The following is a 21,134-nucleotide window of genomic DNA, read 5'->3' as shown; positions in this document are numbered from 1 at the left end:
AAAAAAAAAAAATTAAAGAAACAATCATGGTAAAATCTAGATGTTAATTTGGCATTTCTAGTCATCAAATTTCAATAATACTTATGGAAATTTGTAGGCTGGCAGACAGCAACTTGATATCTACCTCCACTTTTGTTACTTTTCGCTGCTGAATTAAATACCTCTGCCTTGCATACAAAATCTTTATTCATCTATTCCCAGTCATACATCTGCAGTTCAAGACGCTTACAGCAATTCTTCTCCTTGTTAATTAAACTAATAATTTGGCCAAACTCACTTTTCATGTAATCAAAAGAGATATAAAACAATGTCAAATTTAAAGTTTAAAAAAAATTCAGACACTTCTACAGGAGTAAAAAAGTTTTTCCTGAAATTTAAAAGTTAAAATCTCAGGATGTGAACAGCATTCCTGATTACACGGTAAGTTGACAAAGAAAGGCTACAAAAATTTAGATTACATATAATCAATGACTTGCATAAAAACCACAAATTCAATAAAAATGAAACAAACATTTTTATGAGAAACAATTTAATGCAGAGCAGTTAAAGAATTAACAATTTTTACAATATAACATATATTTAGAGAAAATTTCACTGAAGATGCATTAGATGACTGACTAAGAATCCAATGCACAAAGTTTCAAAAGCATTATTCCTAGTATTTTCCATGTACCTACAAAAAAATATGAACATAGCATTATAAAACTTACATTAAAAAATTTTACCATTACTTTCTAAAACAATTCACATAAAAAATTATATATTTCTCTCAAATTGTCTAACAATTACATCACAAAAGAAAATTATTCCTTTCATTAATTTTTAATGTGAAGCAATAAAAACAGTTTATATCACATAACATACGATATTTAGAAGAAGGAAGTGCAGAAAATGAATTACATAAGCACTGCACAATGTAGCACATACATTTCCAGAAAAAAAGCTATTGTGCAGTAGATGCATTTCTAAAAAATATACAATGTTACAACAAAGTACTTAAAGATTAACTTTCTTGAAGAAGATGTCTTCATTGAAGACTTTCTAAGAAGAACTGATTGTATACATTCTCACAAAAAAGCACAATACAATAAGCAGCCAGCTCTCGTAATTATTGAACTTCAGTTAAATCTGGCAATGTTTACATTAAAAAAGCATCAAAATTTACATTATGTAAATCACTCTTAATGATAATAAATTACAAATGGATAAATTTTGAGCATATTATTTTCATTCAAAAATCAAATCTGCAAGTCCACTAAAAATAATAAGACTGATTAATTATTGCTGATCACAAAATTTGGACATTGGTACATTTTTTTGATAAAATTATCATAGTTTGGATTAAAACACCACAGCAGATGGTATCTTAAGATCGCAAAAACTCTTCTTTTGCTATCAAGAATGCAAAGTTATTTTCAGACTGATAGTTTTCAAATGCCCTTATATCATACAGACATGAAAGTCATAAATGTTCATGCTTTCCCCAAATTTGCAACTGTTTCAACTAACCAAAGGGCATATAAAAAGGAGGCATTAAAACTTACAACCACAAGATTATGACTAAGATGTTACTAAAAAGTGTCTCAATGAAGACAAATTGGGAAATGATGTTATAATTATACTTCTATGCATTTTCAGTCTGAACTGAAAAATACAAGTACAAGTTGCAAATTCTCTAAAGCTGTTAAACAGAAGATATTGCATATAAAAGCTTTTTAAAATTCAATACAGGAAGAAGGATACCTAGATACCTAAAAGCTCCATACACATTATTAAGCTCCATATGAAGAAAGCGTTATATCACCTATCCCAAACTGAAACTTTTCCTAGCGTCCAAACTAAGGTTGAGTTTTGCCTATTTTTGAAATTTGCAGATATATGAATTAATGAGTTATGGATAATTGGTTAATTCCCATTCCTATGAATTTATAAAATAAATAATAATTAATCTGCATGGAAATAGATCAAAGATTTACAAGGCAACAAATAAGTGGAAGAGTTATATCACCCCCCCCAACTCTATAAACCAAACTTCTACAGTGTTTAGTGTTGTTGAAATTGTTAACTGAATGTGATGTGAATCCTCTTTTGCCCCCTTTATTTCATGAGGGGTATACTACAGTTACTCACATGATTTTTTTAAAAAAAAAGTTACTAAATTTTTGTTGAAAATACTCCTTTTGATGCAATATGAAAATAAATTTTTTAACCTTTAAATATCTTTTTTCTTGCTACATACCAGGGTTCTCAACTAAGGGGAATTTCATAGTTTCAGGAGGGATGAGGTCAGCTGTTAAGTATTTAGTTTTAGTTTATGAATATATTTAAAAAAATCTTCTGTTGCAGTTTTGGTATTTATCAACAATATCTATAATTTTTCTTGTTTATTTATAAAACGCATTAGAAAATAATTTAAATAAACGTATATATATTTTTCAAGGTTTGAAAAGGAAGGGAAGGACTGATGGTCTAGTGATGATGAAAGAGATGCATGGAATTAAAAAGGTTGAGAACCCCTGTTATGTACATTATATTTTATTACTACACTTGTAGGAGGGTTGAGTGGATTTCACATGAGTACCACTTTATCTATAGAGATATATATCATATATTACCATGTATGTTATCTATTAGAATTTTAAGAAATACAGTTTCCTTTCCTTTTTAAATTTGGATTAGAATATATTAAAAACCTCTATTTTGAAAGACATACACTGATCTATACTTTACCTTACCTTTTAGACTGGAAAATACTGCTGTGTCAGCGATTCATATATTTTGACATCCACAGGCAAGAAAAGGCAGAAAATTACTCGATCAAACTAGATAAAAAAAAAAAAAAAAAAAAAAAAAAAAAAAAAAAAAAAAAAAAAAGAAAAGAACAAAAGATGGATATACTACATTGTATGTAAACAACAAGTAGATCTAAACATTATCGGAGATTTTATATTAATAGTATTGCATTCATGATCTTGCAGCTACCTGATTATCAAATGAATTTCAGAAACTTTAAAATAAAAGATTTTAAACAACCATTCTGTTTTGCAAAAATGGAGAGGATTTTAAGAATTATATAAGGCAGTAATTAAATTAATAACAAAAGTCTACATTTAAAATTATTTAAGATTTGGAAGGGGGGCAATGCATCCAAGACATAACAATTGATGTATTTCATGACCCTTAAACATATGGAAGTAAAATATCTTATTCGATTACAAAACACATAAACCTTGAAAGTTGGCAAAGATCTTACCAAAGTTGCACCAATAGTTCTGGCAGAAGTTTGAAAGAACTGATTGCTTTATTTAGTTTGATGACCAGGAGATTCAAGTTAGGGATATAACATATAAAAAACACTTTTTGCAATGTATATAATATAATAATGATGGTATAATTTTGCAAATACATCATTGAATGCTGCTTCTTTTAATACATGTTCAAAATTTAATCACTTTTCTGCTGCTTTCACAAGGCAGAAAATAGATAAATATCAGTTAACTTATATGTTTCATCACAAAAACGAAAGTGGCTTATTGAGAATTAATTAGGTTTACATAAGAGCAAGGCAAAGATTTTATGATATACATTGTAGATAAACATTACTTTATAGGAAGTCTAATGGCTACATGCAGTACTGCTATAGAGACATTAGGATTTTTTTTTTTTTTTTTTTGGAAGCAGGCAAGATGAAAAATTAGCAACGCCTTCGCTTGGAAATCGAATCGCGAACCTCTGAAATTCCGGCCCAGTGTGCAGATCCACTACACCACGAAAGGACGCTAGAAAGGCAGGAGAAATACTTTATACAGCAACTGAATTTCTCAAACTTTGAATGATTTGTAAGTAAGCATATCTGAGTCAGTTTACAAACATCCCTTTTCAATTGCCATTACAACCAGATGAAGCAAACATTTGTTAAAGATGTGACAGAACTTAATTCCATATTTAATAAAATGATTATTTGTATTTTACAAAAAATTCTTATCCATCAGAAACTAACAAAAATAAAACTAACATAATTTATAAAACTTTTTTACTCATTTAAAAGAACACTTACATATAATCATACATTAAGATTCAGAACAAGACCTACTTGACTGCATTATTGTTTTAATGCAACTCTAATTTCATTATTTCTTACATAAATTTATGATACCAGCACCTCATAAGACTGCTTTATCTCATAAGTCTGCCTCAAATTCTAACCACATCAGATTAGAATCTTTTGTTCAACACAAAAATATTCCAAATTGCTAAGATACCTAAAATTAACAAACAACCATTCCATAGATATAAACTCATCAAGTACATATCACTAATAAAATAGAGCTAAAAATATAGAAAAATATTTCAAATCAGAGCAATACTCTAACAAAGAAAGTATACAGCCATTTTAATGATATGACCCAATAACTGGAAAAGGATATAGCCCAATTACTGGAATTAAGGGAAGACAATAAAGTAAATGCGTATGTGTAGAGACACATGTTCTGCTACAAAATCAGCAAAAAGAATCAAGGATGCAGTTTTAGCCACCCAAGAAGTGCAGCTTTCTTAGTAAAACACAATAAAATTATTTGTGTATACTTCATTGGTCTTTTGCAAAAACAGCAAAGACCGGGCAAGGTTTCATGCAGATTTAATTAAGAAAATTTCACCTTCCACTGAATTTAGCTAGTGAGATTAGTTCCCCCCCCCCATGGTTTCTTCAGAACAGTGCTAGCAGAACGAGATTTTATTTGGCTACTTTATAGTTCTTATATTAACATCCATGCTCTGTATCAGCTTATTCAGGATATGTGTCAAGTATAGAAAGGTAGTCAATATGCATCATTAATACAAACTATGTAAAATGTTTTAAATTTCCAGTTTCTTTATGGAATTGCTTTGTAAATGGCGAAAAATTAATCTTATCTTCTTTACAGATATTTTTTATGAAAATATTTTTTAATAAACATAGTCAAAAGAAATTTGAGAGAATTTTTCTCCTTTGTGTACCAATTTTCGAATACATATTATTTGCAACTTATTTTGATGTTATGTTTACATTTAATTTTCAAAGATTTTAAGTTTATTCCAGATTAAACTACTGGACTTAAATAATTCTTTAGATCACATAATAAATTTGCTACTAGTTAGCAATATATGATATAATTTTGGTTAACAGTTTAAGCAATGCCGACTAGTTGGAATACAACGTTAACTCAATCAACGCTTATAATTTTAAGGTTTTCATTATTAATAATTAAGAAAATGGAGTTAAAATGGGATTTTAATATCATTATCTGTTGGCAGATGTGTTCAGTGGCAGTTTAAGAATAGCTGAAATTGTTCACTGATTTTTTTTCTTCTCAAAAGCTTAGCAAACAATGCATATAAAAGTCCTTTTGATGAGCAAGTGTTCATATAAGCTGCATATCAAGGCTACATTCCTGGTTAAATGAAATATCATACTGGTCCAAATACAAAATGGCTTCACATATATGAATGACCTACCATTTATACTTTCTTGTATTAAGCATTACGATCACGAAAAATTTCAGTTTTCATATTTCAAAGGAAATATCCATATTGACCTTTCCTGACTCCATTTTGAGTAGTCACACTGTGACGTCTATATGTGTGTGTGTCGCATAACTCGAAAACAGTTAGCCATAAAATGCTAAAATTTTATATTTGGGACTTTTGACTAGCTTAGGCATGATATCTGTAAATACGCATGCATCTTGCACAGCTCAAACCCAATTAGCTGTAGAATGTTGAAATGTGCCAAAAGGGCACTCTGAATTGGAAGATCGTATCTCACTTTCAAATGAAATAAGTTTAAATGAAGTGCAGCAAAAAACGTGCATAATTTAATTGGTGTTCAAGGAAGTCATGCAGTAGCCATATCAGATTCTTTTAAGATGTTTACAAGTTAATAAATAAATAAATCGTTTGTATATCAAACGACCTTAAACATATGAACTTTATTTGTTTGTAAGTATTCTACAAGGAAGTTAAGAAATAATCCAAATAGCATAACTCGAGGAGAAACATATTAAATACTTTTATAAATATTGGGCCATATAAATAAAAACCAGACAGTTTCGAGAAAGAATGAATATGAAGAGGAAAATATTGTTTTAGAATGAATATTACACAATATTTTGTCCCTTAAATTGTCTTTCCAAAATATATTTGTACAATATTCATCCTAAAGCCATATTTCTACATATAAATTTGATATTCTTTAAATGTATGTTATCTGCATATAAGGAGTAAAATATTTTATACAGTTGTACAACTTATATGTAAAGATGCATTTCTTCAGCCAAAATAGCATTATAATTACCCTCTTAAATATTCAAATGGGCGAAATATGTGAATGAGTAAAATTATCTCTATAGATGTTGAATGTGAAACTTCCTTTAAAAAGATGTAAAAACATGTGTTTTAGGTTTAATTTAGTTTACTTGATTATGACAAAATAAGTAAGTGTTATCTGCCTAGTTAAGGGATGCCTTTGTGGAAAACTTCCCAAAGAAAACTAAGCATTCACGCATTCAGTCTGTTTGCTAGAACTAAACCCAGATCGACTAATAGTGTTCAATGATATTACCACTTGACTGTTGGCTGGCCCACGACTATTTAAGAAAATTAAACTTTTGCGTGCTATGCTGGAATTTTATAGCCATATGACATGGAAATTTAGCAAATGCAATATAATAGTGAATTTTTAAATTATCAATGCCTTGATTCTAGCAGTTTTCTATGAAACTGAGCCTTCTGGTGGCTGACTGTATTAGCCCACACAATCCTGATCGTTCGACTTGAACTCAAATCACGGCATACTGCCTAGCTGCATAGGAATTTTTGTTTTTTTCTGTCTGGAATACAAATATTAACCAGTTTTCCTTACAGTAACCTTCACAAAAGCATACTACTCCTTAGGCAGGTAACCCTAATGTTTCATTGTTTTCAGTTAAACTAACCAACTTCCTATGAGTAAAAGTAAAATAGAAGTAAAAGAAGAAAGTAGATGAAACTTCCTAGAAGTAATTGTTACATATATGTGGCAACACACTAGTTGCTGGTCAAACTGAAGTGAAGTGATAGTCAGTTAACGTTCGTGTGGAATAAACAATGTGCTATGTGAACGTGTTGCAATGACTTAATTATAGATCAATAAATATTAATACAATTAAAACATGGCGTAGTCGTGTGGAATAGTATTACAACTAATTGCCAGGCAATCAATTCCCTTGGCTGTTTTTCCTCTCAGCAGACGCAAGATGGAATTTTGTTGCCCACCGCAATGCCCAAGTTTCGACGGCAATGTGGCTGAAAACTGGCGCAGATTCAAGCAGCTGTTCCAGATTTATATGAAAGCTTCAGGAAATGCTTCAAAAGATTCAGATGTGAAAGTTGCTTTATTTTTAAATGTCGCTGGTGAGGAAGCAGTTGAAATGTTCAACACGTTCAATCTTTCAACAGGAGATCAGGGTAACTATGAAAAAGTGCTTGAGAGGTTTGAAGCTTTCACGACACCTAGAACAAATGTTGTGGTGGAGAGATTTTTATTCAATAAGAGAAAACAAGAAGAAGGGGAACTTTTTGATTGTTTCGTAACTGACCTGAAAAAACTTGTAAAATCTTGCGAATTTGGTGAGCAGAGTGACTCTGTAATACGTGATCGCATTGTCCTTGGAGTATCAGATGCCAGTTTACAGGAGAGGATGCTGCGAGAAAATAATCCGAGTTTGGAAAAAGCAATTGAATTAGGAAAAGCAGCTGAATTGAGCAAAGCTCGTGCTCAAACGTTAAGAGAACACAACGTTGACAGCGTAACTAGAGAAAAAGTGAAGCAACATCGGACAGGAGGAGCCAATGCAGCCAGGAAGCACAGAGGATGGAGTGATGACACTTCAAATACTGAGACATCTTTATGTAAAAAATGCAAAAGACATCACGTTAAGGGACAGTGTCCGGCATATGGAAAAAAATGCTTTAATTGTGGCAAACTAAATCACTTTTCGACTATGTGCAGACTGAAGCACATCCAAAATGTTTCTCAGCATGATAATGCAGATGTATATAGAGAATATGATAATGAATTCTTCGTGAATTCCATAAATGTTCAAAGAACTAAAAGTGTGTGCTCAACATCATCTACAAAAGAGTGGACTAAACCTTTAATTGTTGAAGGGACAACTGTGACTTTTAAGTTGGACACAGGGTCTGAAGTGAATGTTTTGCTTGTGAAAACTTATGAAACACTGAGTGCTAAGAACTCTAATCTTATTTTAAACAAGTGTAATGTTGTATTAGAAGCATTTGGGGGGGGGCAAGGTTAAACCTGATGGGTCATTAATGTTACAATGTTCCTCAGATGGTGTGGATCATACTCTAGAGTTTTGAATTGTTTCTAGCAAGCATATACGTCCATTATTAGGAATCGATGCATGTGTTAAACTTAATTTAATTCAGTTTATAAATAAGGTTGGAATATCAATTAAAGGTAAGTTAGATCAGTATACAATTGTTTTACCTCCATCTAAAGATCAATTTATTATTAATAATTCAGAAGTGTTTTAAGGTGTGGGGAAATTTAGTGGATTGTGTAAAATCATGGTTGATGATCAGATAGCTCCTGTAGTGAGACCACCACGTAGAGTACCACTTAGTTTAAAACCTAAACTTGAATTAAAATTAAGCAAATTAGAGAGATAGGGCATTATTGCAAAAGTTGATCAACCTTTGAACTGGGTTAGCAATCTAGTAATAATTGAAAAAGCTAATGGATCCTTAAGAATATGCCTTGATCCTCAAGATCTTAACAAAACTATAAAAAGAGAACATGTGTTGATTCCAACAATTGAGGCTTTTAGCACACCATTTGGATGCTATAAATTCTTAAGGCTTCCAATGGGCATTTCCTGTGCACCTGAAATTTTTCAGAAACACAATCTTGAAAACTTTGGTGTTATACCAGGAGTATTGGTCTATTTTGATAACATCCTCATTGCTGCTAGCACTATACAAGAACATGATAAAATTTTAACAGAGGTCATCAACAGAGCTAAAAAACTCAATATTAAATTCAACAAGCAAAAACTTCAATACAGGGTTAGTGAGGTTAAACATTTAGGTCATTTATTTAATGCATCAGGCATGCAACCTGATCCTGATCAAATTAAAGCCATTACTGAGTTACAGGAACCTCAGAATAAGCATGAATTACAGCGTGTTTTGGGAATGTGTAATTATTTGAGGAAATTAGTACCACATTTTTCAGAGAAAACAGCCATATTAAGGGAACTTTTGAAAAACAAAGTAGAATGGCAGTGGTTACAGCTACATTCTAATGCATTCAGGGAATTAAAAAAATTAATTTCCAATGCAACTGTGTTAGGAATATTTGATAGCAGTAAACCTATAACTATACAGGCAGATAGTTCTAAAGATGGGTTAGGCTGCTGTTTATTGCACAATGGGCAACCAATTGCTTTTTCATCTCGGAGTTTAAATAATGCAGAAAAAAACTATGCTCAGATTGAGAAAGAATTTCTTAGTATTTTATTTGCTGTTAATAAATTTTACTATTACATTTATGGTAGAGAGGTAGAAGTGCTTACTGATCATAAACCATTAGTTTCAATTATGAACAAAAATATTGCTAACGTGTTGTCAAATAGATTGCAGAGGATAAAAATTAAGCTCTTAACTTAAAACTTAAATATTTGCCTGGGAAATATATGTATATTGCAGATTTACTGTCACGTTCCTTTATTGATACAGACATGAATGAAAACATGGATATGACAGAAATTGTTCATACACTAACAAAACAACTGCAAATGTCTGAGAGTAAGAAAAGGGAATTTCAGAAAGCTACATTAGAAGATGAAGGGTTAATGCTAGTGAAAGAATATTGGCAAAATGGATGGCCTTTGAGTGTTGATAAAGTTCCTAAAGAAGCAAGATCTTATTTTAAATTTTAAAATGAGTTGAGTGTTGAACAAGATTTAGTTTTTTTTTAATAATCGAATTGTAGTACCTGTTGCATTAAGAAAGTGTATGTTAACATTATTGCATGAAGCTCACTGTGGGATTGAAAAATCAAAAGCTAGGGCTCGACAAGTACTATTTTGGCCAGGAATCAACAGTGACATTGAGAATATGATTTCTAAACGCCTAGGCTGTTACTTGACTAAATGGGTAGACATAATTCCTCTAAAAAATAAAAGTGCAGTGGAAGTTACTAGTAAATTGAAATTGATATTTGCAACACATGGAATACCCAAAACTTTAATTTGTGACAACGTACCATTTAATAGTTGGAAAAAGAAGAGTTTCGCAAGGGATTGGGGATTTGAAATAATCACTAGCAGTCCTCAATATCCTAAATCCAATGGATTTGCAGAAAGGTTGGTAGGTATAGCTAAGAGTTTATTTAGAAAAGCAGGATTAGAGAAATTAAATGAGGCTTTACTGGAATATAGAAATACTCCAATTTCAGTTATAAATTTATCACCAAGTCAAATGCTATTAAGTAGGAATTTAAGAACACGACTACCAATTACACAAACAGAATTGAAACCAACTGTAAAAGATCAATATAGAGAAAAGGTGAGGAGTAAGCAGAAACAGGCTAAAATCTATTATGATAAGCATTCAAGGGAAAGACCTGAATTTATTCCTGGGGAAAAGGTAATTTTGAGATGGGAAAATAAATGGGAGCCTGCTATAGTTTTAAAAAAGCATTCAACTCCTAGATCATATTAGATTAGAACAAAAGATAATAGGGTAATTAGATGGAATAAATTGCATTTAAGAAAAACTAAAAATCAGAATTTAGTGACATTAGACTATTATGATCTATGTAATGAAAATGAGGAAAATATAAGTAGTGAACATCCAAAAATACATAATGATCCTCACCATCAAAATAATAGCAATAATATTAATCGTGATTGTATATATAAAACAAGAAGTGATTGTAATGTATATCGACCATCCAAATATGATAATTATGTAATGTATTGATTCCTATGAGTTTCCCAAAAGAGGGGAGATGTTACATATATGTGGCAACACACTAGTTGCTGGTCAAACTGAAGTGAAGTGATAGTCAGTTAATGTTCGTGTGGAATAAACAATGTGCTATGTGAACGTGTTGCAATGACTTAATTATAGATCAATAAATATTAATACGATTAAAACAGTAATGTAGAGCATTAGTGTTTTTGATAGCAGTAAACATGAAAAATGAGTAATGCCCTTGCTGGAACTCAAACCTGGACCTCTTGAATACATGTTGAGTGTGTTACTGTTACACCACGAAGGCATGCACAAAGCAGGGAGAAAACACCTTAGATACTCCTCCTTTTAAAGGGCAACTGGGGATTAAGGGACCCAATCGACAAATCCTGGTGGTGAAGAATCATCATCCACCACCGTTTAGTTCAGATGCCACTGTAGAGTCATTAGGGTTTTTAATAGCAGGAAACATGAAAAATGAGCAATGTCCTCACTGGGACTTGAACCTGGACCTATCATATATTTGCTGATTTTTTTCATATATTCACCTTTGTGTGCTACCATTATACCACAAAGGTAGGCAGAAAGGAAGGAGAAAATACCTTATAGTAAAAGCATGATAGAGGATGTACGACATAAACACACGATCTTCTATATATATTCTATATATCATACAGAAGAAGTATAATATACATACATAGAGAAAGTACAACATAAAAATATGCAACAAATGTATTTTGAAGTGTTGCAGTTTCTTCAAAGGAGTATAAAATGAAAGCAACACTTTGTTTATATACATATACATATAAATGCATATATATACACATACTTATACACATATAAATACACTCCTTATATACTTATAAAACAATCTAAAAGTCTTTACATTAGTCTAAAAGTTACGAAAACCAATACAGTACCTGCTGTTAATCACTACCATTCCAAACATATTTGAGTTTCTTAAGCAGCTGAGTTTAAAAGACAGTGATTTGTAAATGGCAAATAATGCTATCAGTTTTAAACTTTTCATGTAAAATAATAACTAATAACTAATTCAATAATGAATCCCAAAATAGAAATTAAATTCAATGCTAAAATTAAAATTTTCAAACTAATTTTTAAAAATATTTTTATAATTATGTTGATGAAATTTTCTCTCTTACAAATATCTGTGTTTGTTGTATATCGTTAAATAACAGTTTTTTAATTGTACTTTCAATTTTTTAAAAGTGCTAATAGCCTTTTTTGATCAGTACCTTTCAATTTCAAGAGAATTTTTCTTAGAATTTGCAATGCTTTTCTAGATTTGATTGTAGGCATACAATTATTTTTTTACCTCTATTCTGCAGATCTTTTAACATTTTCATAATCAAATTGACACATATTATGAAAATGAATCTTCATAACTTTTCTGACTAATGTTTCAAACATTAGCTATAGCTTACAATTTGTCTGAGGCTTCTTCTACATACAAGTTACACTTTCAAAAACAGTTTTTAATAGATTTTAAGAGATTAACCATGTACATTGTCTACAATATGATTTCTAGAAGTGATATCAACTTACTTATCTTCTTTGGAGTGCTTGTATTTTTGAAAAATGCAATTCTGTTAATCATTTTCTGAACACCTTTTCAGTAATGACATTTTGACAGCTTTCATAATAAGGCTAAACATTATGTGTTAGACTTGCAGGAGCGACAATGATGTTTTTTCAGAAAGAGATCAGAGATATGTTTCTTGCATAGCTATCTCATTAGTAAAGTTATTTTTTTAATTTCCCAGTTTCATGTTGCATTAAAAAAAAAAAAATCAGTAAAAATACTACTTGCCATTGATAGGTTCTTGTTGCTATGACAAGTTAGAGGTAAGTTCTTGATACCTTTCAAACTTCGAGTTTTCCTGCTTCTGTTAATAACCAGCATTATCTTCTTAATTATTGGATGCATACACATTAATAACACAGTATTTCATTCCTTCAGTTTTTTAAACCATCAGCTTTTTCCTTTTTAAACATTAATATGTGTTCTGGTAATGTTCTATATAGGTAATATGTCTAGTTTTGAAAAGTATCAAATATTTTGACGACATTTATTCCTTTAGCAGCCCAAGTAAAAAATCTTTTGTCAACTTATCAGCCACATAATGATCTTTCTCTTCCTTCTTTTCATGCAGTTTCTCATAAAAAGCATTAGATTTCTCTTTCTCCAGCTGGTCAGCCATCTGCCAGTTGATACAAAATTCTATCCTAGCATTTAGCCAATTATTGGAAAAACTCTGGGAACAGAAATACTTTTTACATTTATAGCTCGAAATTATTCTAGAAAAGCAGTTTTAATGTCTCGCATTTTTCCTTTTTTATGCTTCCTTGAGACATTTTCATTTTTTAATTATGTCTTCATTAATTAGAAATACTTGCTTAAGTAAACTGCACATGCTATTTGGTAAATTCAGAGTTTAAATGTAGTTTTAATCTAGCTGCAGTTACCACGAACATAAAATTTTTTTAACAATTTATCCTTTTCTTTCATGGTTAAATCTTTTCACTTGGCATTTTCAATATGTTACAAGTTACACATATAACAAATAAAAAACATGCTTCTTCTAGTGATTTATTGAAATTTCAAAACTCGTATGTTTCCAACCAACAGAAAGACTGCCTTTCCTCTATTTAGTAAATTTGCTACTTCATGTTAACAAGCATGGCCAATGCTTTTTTTCCTTTCTCTTCAGCTTACAGTTATCCCTTCCTTACTATTCAAAAACTGTTAATGTATAGTAATGCTATGAAGCATTTCATGAACTTTTTTTATAACTCTGTATGAATACAATGTATAGATTCCACAGGGAAGTTTCTGAATGTGGAAATCTTAAAATATGGGATAAAGAAGTTGCATTTCTACCTCCTATCAGATGTTATTTGAGAAGGACAAGAGCACTTTAAATGGATGAATTATGAAAAGCTTTGATAGGTACAAATAGCATATTCCGCCAAAGAAAAATCAATCTTTTACCGGTCACAGTTTTACCAGCAGTGGAGATGAGTTAAATAACAGTACTTTTTCTATTGATTAGTATGAATTTCTTTTGATACCTGGAAATTTGAATGTAATAAATAGCTGAGTTTATTAGCCAATGAGTTTAATAAGCAGTGGATACTGTATTAAGATAAATACATAAATGTGCAAATACAGATAATAAATATTATGAAAATGTACCATTTCATAAAAAGCTAGAAGATGCATTAGCACTCTAAGTGTGAAAATTCTGGATACTTTTCAGTTAATGGGGTGATAGTTCTAATTGTGTGACAAGTGCTAAATGCAGCAAACTGCTAATTTTTACTTATATAATGATGCCATTATGAATAAATGAAAAAAAAAATGAATGGATGAGCATTGATCCAATAATTTTCCTTTGGAGATTTTCAGTTGCTTTTTTGTTGAAGTGCTATTTTTTTTTCATTTCCTAAGTCAACTATATGGCCTATTGACTTCTAATGTCAAGTTCTTAATGATGGTAGAATTCTATTAACTGCAACCAGAAATGATTATTGCACAGCTGTTGACTAAAATAATTACATGAATAGTTTATTTGTGATTTCTGTGTATATATTTTATTTACTTATTTTAGATTTAATGAAATGGCAATTCTTTTCATGAATCTGCATATATTGTTAGTGCTGTGATTCCTAACCAGTTAGTTCTCATGCTTATATTATATACTTTACATCAAGTAATACCCTGGTAACCAAAAAGTATCGAATTCTGTTTTGGTGAAAACTGAAATATTTGATATAATTATCTACAAATTATTTATAAATTCTGATGACTGTCTTAATAAACAAAATGAGAATCTGCACCTTTAACATAACTGAAAAAGAGTCCGAAAATGCTTAAAAATGTTTTCATGCTGGATAGGTATCAATAAATGCTACAATAATAGAACAAAACATATTTTATATACTGAATTAATTTCCTAGACAATATTATTTTATTAATAAAACCATTTACTTCTCATATGAAAATTAAATTCAAACTTACAGACAATTCATTTTTCTCCAAGAACTCCCTAACTGTTTTCAGAGCAACATGTGCTGCATTTTCATTTGGATAGCCATATACTCCTGTTGAAATACATGGAAATGCTACACTACGCAGCCCATTTTCTTTGACAAGATTTAAGGAATTGAAATAACAATTTTTTAGCAAGTCGGGTTTCTCTCCGACAGGGCCAACAGTGTGTATCACATCTATATTAAAGATAAGCATAAATACAAAATAAAATATAATAGCATAGATTAAAAATTCAAACAGTTATTTACAAGACTTATAATGGTCAGAATTTTAATTTAGTTATTCATAAATATAATAATTATTCTTTGATACATTTATATACTTGCACAATTATTTCAGCTAATGGTAATGATAAAAATACTGGCATCTATACAATAAATTTATGAATAATTTTCATACATGTACTTTTTATAGTTATATTCTACAATAAATGTATCTACATACAGTAATAAATACTAAAGGCTTGAGAAAAACTTACATTTGGCAGGAAGTTTATATCCTCCAGTAAGCTTAGCTTCACCAGTAGGACAGCCTCCAAGTGTGCAACATTCAGCTAAAAGGTCTGGCCCTGCAGCTCTATGAATAGCTCCATCCACTGGGGAAGGGAAAAAATACTTACAATTTTGACCACTATTTATTAATAAAAGGACTTCAATCACAGAAAGTTTCACAGCAATACAAAAATAATGTAGAATCACGCTACTGCAATTTCAGTTAAATGCTGTTATAATTTTGCTTCACACAGAAGAATTGCATCATGACATATAAAGGTATATCATATTAAAAAATTCCAGACATTTTTATGAATATCTTTTCTTCAGAGTGGTTTAGAAGACATTTTGTAAAGTTTAATTTGCAGATTTCCTACATACAGCACTCTAAATGTGGTGTGAGGGTAATGTCTTAGGATAGTGAAGGACTAATACATGGGCCAGGAATCTTAAGCATACTGCTGCTTCCTCTGTTCTTATGTATATATAATTAGTTTATAGATATAAAATATGGAAGCAAACTAATTATTATTAATTTTAAAGTCACCAGTAAACAGCTGTTATATTACTGTTGCATGCAGGAATTGGGAAATGCTTTCAGTATGTTGTAATACGTTACATTAATATTATTGGTAATTATTAATCTAGGTTATTGACACCCAAGAAAAAAGTAAACTTATGATACAGCCAGTCCTAAAAATAGTCACTGTTTATATATAATACATGAATCTAAAAGGCGTAATTTCAAAATTAATCCGCATCGTGCTTTCTTATCTAATCCTGCAATACAGACACTTCTTATCCTGACACAGATTAAGATGCCTTTTGAATCTCCCAAGCTCTTCTGAATGTGTATTCACTTTTCTACTTTGCTTCTACTAACATGCATTGCTTGTTTCTGCTTCATCTATAGCCTAAGACGTAAATTTCAAAAAGTTATGAAGACGGGGTGTCCACAATGATGTCTGAAAAAGAATGTATGTTTCAAGAATAAGTTGCCCAGTAATAAAATTATGTGATGAATGGCTTTGCCTATCTGCAAATATGTCTTTCGTTACACATCGTTCAAACTAAACTGCAACTATTTTGTGGCACAATAAGAGAACTTAGTAGAGGAGACACCAATTATTTTTCAATCACGGCCAGAGTAGAATGAAATTGGAAGGTAGCTTAAAAATAGCGATTGCTTAGATGACTAGAAAAGCATGACTAGCTTGATATTTAAAACATTTTATTTCTGGACGATGAATCTAATAGTAGATATCTTCTTAATTGGTACAACACTAAGGATGCTATACGTGCCCCACAATTTTACATCAAATGCATCACATTTTTAAAACAACAGATGAAGATACGTGCTTGCAAAGCAACAGCAAGGGGAAAAGTGATGCATATTAAGCAGCTGGAGTATTTAAAGGCTCGGCTTTTGTTTCCATCCTGAATAGTGATTGGACAAGAACTTATAGCAATGTGGAAAACTGCAGATGAAGTCACAAATTACAGAGTCTTTAAAGGGGTTGTATTTATAGTGAAATTAGGAATTAAAAGCTCTATTAGTGTGAATTAAGTTTAATTTTCTTTTTTGAATATATATACAAATATATACAGTCTTTTAACGATACAAGATATATTCTCCTTTTCTAGATGAATATATTTTTAAATCCTTCATTTTGTAAAAATACTATAGTCACAAATATTCATGCTTTACCCAGGATTCAAAGCCAACAGCTTTGCAATACTCAACCTTTGCTATTCACCACACTGTATGAGGCGGCTTATACAAAGACTCAGCCGAGTTTCACTGAAAATCAGTATGCCACTGCTGTCAACCATGAAATATGAAAAATGGAAAGTTTCCACGAGGTTTTAACAATGCGCTGTGATACTATTTCAAGAGAACTCAAGAGAACAAAATGACTTAAATTTCTTTAACAATGCATAACTTTGATTACTGAATTATTTATAATATGATTCTGGTGTAAAATACACTGCTGGCCACCGTAAATGCAACAGCCTGAAGGAAGCATGCAAATAGCATGAAATTTACAACATGCATTAGCGGAGGTGAGATATGCAAATGATTAGAATTTCAGCGTGGACGCACATCATGCGCACCTGTGGCGCCACTTCAAAGCTTAGAATTTTTGATGATTTCAAGTTTGACAATTGTGTTTCTCTTGTGGTTTTTTCAAAAAAATAATCAATTATGCCGAGTTCGACAGAGGAAGGTTAGTGGCCTACCGAGAGTGTGGATTATCTTTCATGGAAATCGGTAGTCATGTTGGATGAAACCAAACAACTGTAATGCAGATATATGACTGCTGGATGCAGGAAGGTACAACGGACCGTGTTCGATCGCATCCACCTCAGTGCACCACTTCACGTGATGACAGAAACAGTGTGCATGGCAATGACGGATCACTCAGTCACATCACAAACCATAGCACAGCCCATTCAGTCTGTAACGCATCATCCAGTGTCTGCACATACCATTCAATGCCGTTTACAACAGAGTGATCTGTCCGTAAGATGTCCGCTGCTTTGTCTACCCTTGTCGCAGAACCACAGATGTCTCTGCGGCCAATGGTGCAATGAAAGAAGGATGCGGATGGCAGAATGGAATGAAATTGTCTTTACTGACGAGTCACACTTCTTTCTGCAACACGCGATGGTCGGATTCGAGTCTGGACACACTGTGGAGAGAGGATGCTGAACAGCTGTGTTATGTACTGTCACACCTGCACCGGGTATTATGGTATGGGGTAGTATTAGATATTACTCTCACACTCCTCTAATACGCATTGCCGGTATTTTAAATAGCCAGCGATACATCTCCGAGGTGTTGGAGCGAGTTGTCCTTCCTTACCTTCAGGGCTTGCCCACAGCCATATTTCAACAGGGTAATGTGTGACCACTCGTGGCACGCGTAGTTCAAGGGTTCTTTGTCAATCGCCAGATTGAATTGCTTCCCTGGTCGGCTTGCTCTCCGGATCCTTCGCTGATAGAAAACATGTGGTCCATGGTTGCTGAACGATTGACCCAGATTACATCCCAAGCTGCCACACCAGATCAACTTTGGCAATGTGTGGAAGCTGCTTGGTTTGCTGTACCCCAAGAACACATACAAAGTCTCTTTGAATCAATGCCGAGGCGCGTGGCAGTGGTGATCTCCAACAATGGCAGCTACTCTGGCTACTGATTCTGGAAGGAACCACACTTCACAGAAGTCTATAAATTTAATCATTTGATACTTGGTCAACATGTTATCTACTAACTAAATTTTGTTGTGATATCTCTTGTCTTTCTTGATGCTGCAATCTGGGTGGCCAGTAGTGTATATTAATATTTCATTAGATATTCAAAATCTTATGTTTTTTGGCTAATTTCATTTCATAGTTTTCTTATAATTTTACCCTGAAAAATCCTAAACGGAGAAGGAAAGCTTTTATTTATCATTAAAGTCCTTTTAAACACAATGAAAATAAAATTAATATACATACTACTTATATGGATAAATTTAAAATGTACCATATACTAATGTAAAAAAAAAACTGAATATAAATAATTATTTATTACAAATTGGTTAAATCTTCAAAAAAGTCATACAACATATTAGGACAATTTAAATAAAATAAAATTTAAAAAGAAAACTTACATTGAAAATCACTAGGGGGAATGCAATTTGTTCAATATTAGATTTATTAATTCAATAAAATTCATTGATTGCTGGGAAACATTTTAACAAATTCTAAAAATTAAAAATCGGGAGATTCAATGACCAACCGTAAGACTAGGAGTTGTGATAAAAACTGGAAGCATTGCAGCTTTGCATATATCTGGTCATAATGAAAGTTTTCTGCCAAAAAACGCTCTTAATAAAGTTAGAAAAAGAAAGATGAAAGCAGTGTTTTTCATGTGGTCACCCAAATCTATGATTTTCTGCCAACATTTTGGTAGTTTTTCAAAGCCTTTGCCCAGAAACTTGGTGGCCGTGATACCAAAAACAGATTAACCACATTTTGGATATTCTAAGCAGAATGGAAGATAGCACCAGCAAGATGTAACTGCAGGTGTTAGAAAAGGTAGAAGTTCGAAGGAGTGATGTTGGGGCTATATGGTGGATGTGGCAAAAGATCCAATACGAGTCCATACAGAGCCCAGCCGGTGAATGCAGACACTTACATTATCTTGATGGAACATCACCCTTTCGGGCCAGAACTCATTTCAGCATTTTTCTTTGAGTGTCGACACGGACTAGCATCTTGCTGTACACCTTACTGTTGAGGATTTTACCTTTTTCCAGATACTATGCAGTGGTGTAGCGAGGTGGGGGTTAAGGGGGTGTATGATGCCCCAGGTGCTGCTCACAGAGGGGCACCAAATGGTCTCCAAACAAGATTTTCATCATATCACTGTGTTTTTTTCGGGGAAGGGGTTTGCCAAAAAGGTATTTTGCTCCGGGTGCCAATTATGCTCGTTACTCCACTGATACCACGGCAATCCCACTGGACAAAAAGCAGGATCTTTTTGTTAGTCAAACTGCACTTTGCGACATTGCCGACGGACTCACGGGCACAGACCAAACCCTTTTTTTGGCCTGTGTTTTTGAAGTAAACCCACTCTTTATCACAAGTGATGACCCAATCTAGAGTTTTGTAATTGCATTGATTATTCGGACAGATAGTTCAGGGTGGAACACGTCCATTCTTATCTGCTTCAGTCAGCTCATGTAGCACCCAGTGATTTAACTTCTACATAAAGTTTATGCGATGCACTGCACAACTAACGGACATGGCACTAAAGTCTAACTCCTTAGCAAGTTCTTGAGTGGTTGCATATTGATCTTCTTACTTATGTTAGCAGGCTGGCTAGAGCACTCTGCTTGCTGAATGTCAAAGTCCTGTTTCTGAACTTTGAGTACCAAACCTTCACAGTGTCATATGATGCAACATTAGTACTTAAAGGTATACGTATGATTTGGTTACATTCTGTAGTTGACTTTTTGCAACAGAACTGGTAGTAAATAATGGTTCTAATTTGGTAGCGTGATAGTTCAATTTCAGACCCCTTGTACTTAATGACAACACTATTTTTTTACAAATTTTATAACACAGTGCTCTAAAGCAAGTCTCTTTCTTTCAAATGGCAAAAATTGTTGGACAAAATATGATTAAGTATGCCAACTTTAACAGTTTACACAGACGATATTTATGGTGGCAGGAAACTTTCATTAAAAACCGATACATTACCTAAATATATAGACATAACTGAACTTTAAAAAAAAATTTTTAATCATATTTTTCAATTATAATTTTTTACTCTAATAGGAACAGCATTAATTTATTTTAGTACCCCATTACAAATCATAGCATCAGAAAGTACACATTTTTCAACATGTTTTAATGACAAATGTTTGAATAATATATTCCAAACTAAAATGCACCACCCTAATAAGGACATGGAACTTAATAAAGATAGCATTGGAAAATGTCTTTTGTGCTGTAATACAGTATTTCAATTATAAAAAACTTTCATAAAAGTTTCAA

The 21,134-nt window shown here is 32.1% G+C and overlaps 1 protein-coding gene across 1 annotated transcript in view; it reads right to left on the bottom strand.

Annotated features, from left to right (window-relative positions):
- Positions 1 to 512: 512 nt before the first annotated feature.
- LOC118192017 (uncharacterized) overlaps positions 513 to 21,134 on the bottom strand; it is a 41,594-nt gene continuing 20,972 nt past the window's right edge. Inside the window, exons 4-7 of the mRNA XM_035362895.2 lie at positions 15,576 to 15,692; positions 15,065 to 15,273; positions 2,736 to 2,822; positions 513 to 673 (exon numbers count right to left, since the gene is read on the bottom strand). Coding sequence (XP_035218786.1) covers positions 2,739 to 2,822; positions 15,065 to 15,273; positions 15,576 to 15,692 — 410 coding nt within the window. The 3' untranslated portion in view covers positions 513 to 673; positions 2,736 to 2,738. The remainder of the gene's footprint in view (positions 674 to 2,735; positions 2,823 to 15,064; positions 15,274 to 15,575; positions 15,693 to 21,134) is intronic.

This window comes from Stegodyphus dumicola, chromosome 4 (assembly GCF_044657685.1).
Source record: "Stegodyphus dumicola isolate Sdum_Otavi_A_Nest chromosome 4, ASM4465768v1".
NCBI classification, from domain to species: domain Eukaryota; kingdom Metazoa; phylum Arthropoda; class Arachnida; order Araneae; family Eresidae; genus Stegodyphus; species Stegodyphus dumicola.
The sequence above is the reverse complement of the archived record's forward strand: the minus strand, read 5'-3'. Positions and strand labels throughout refer to the sequence as shown.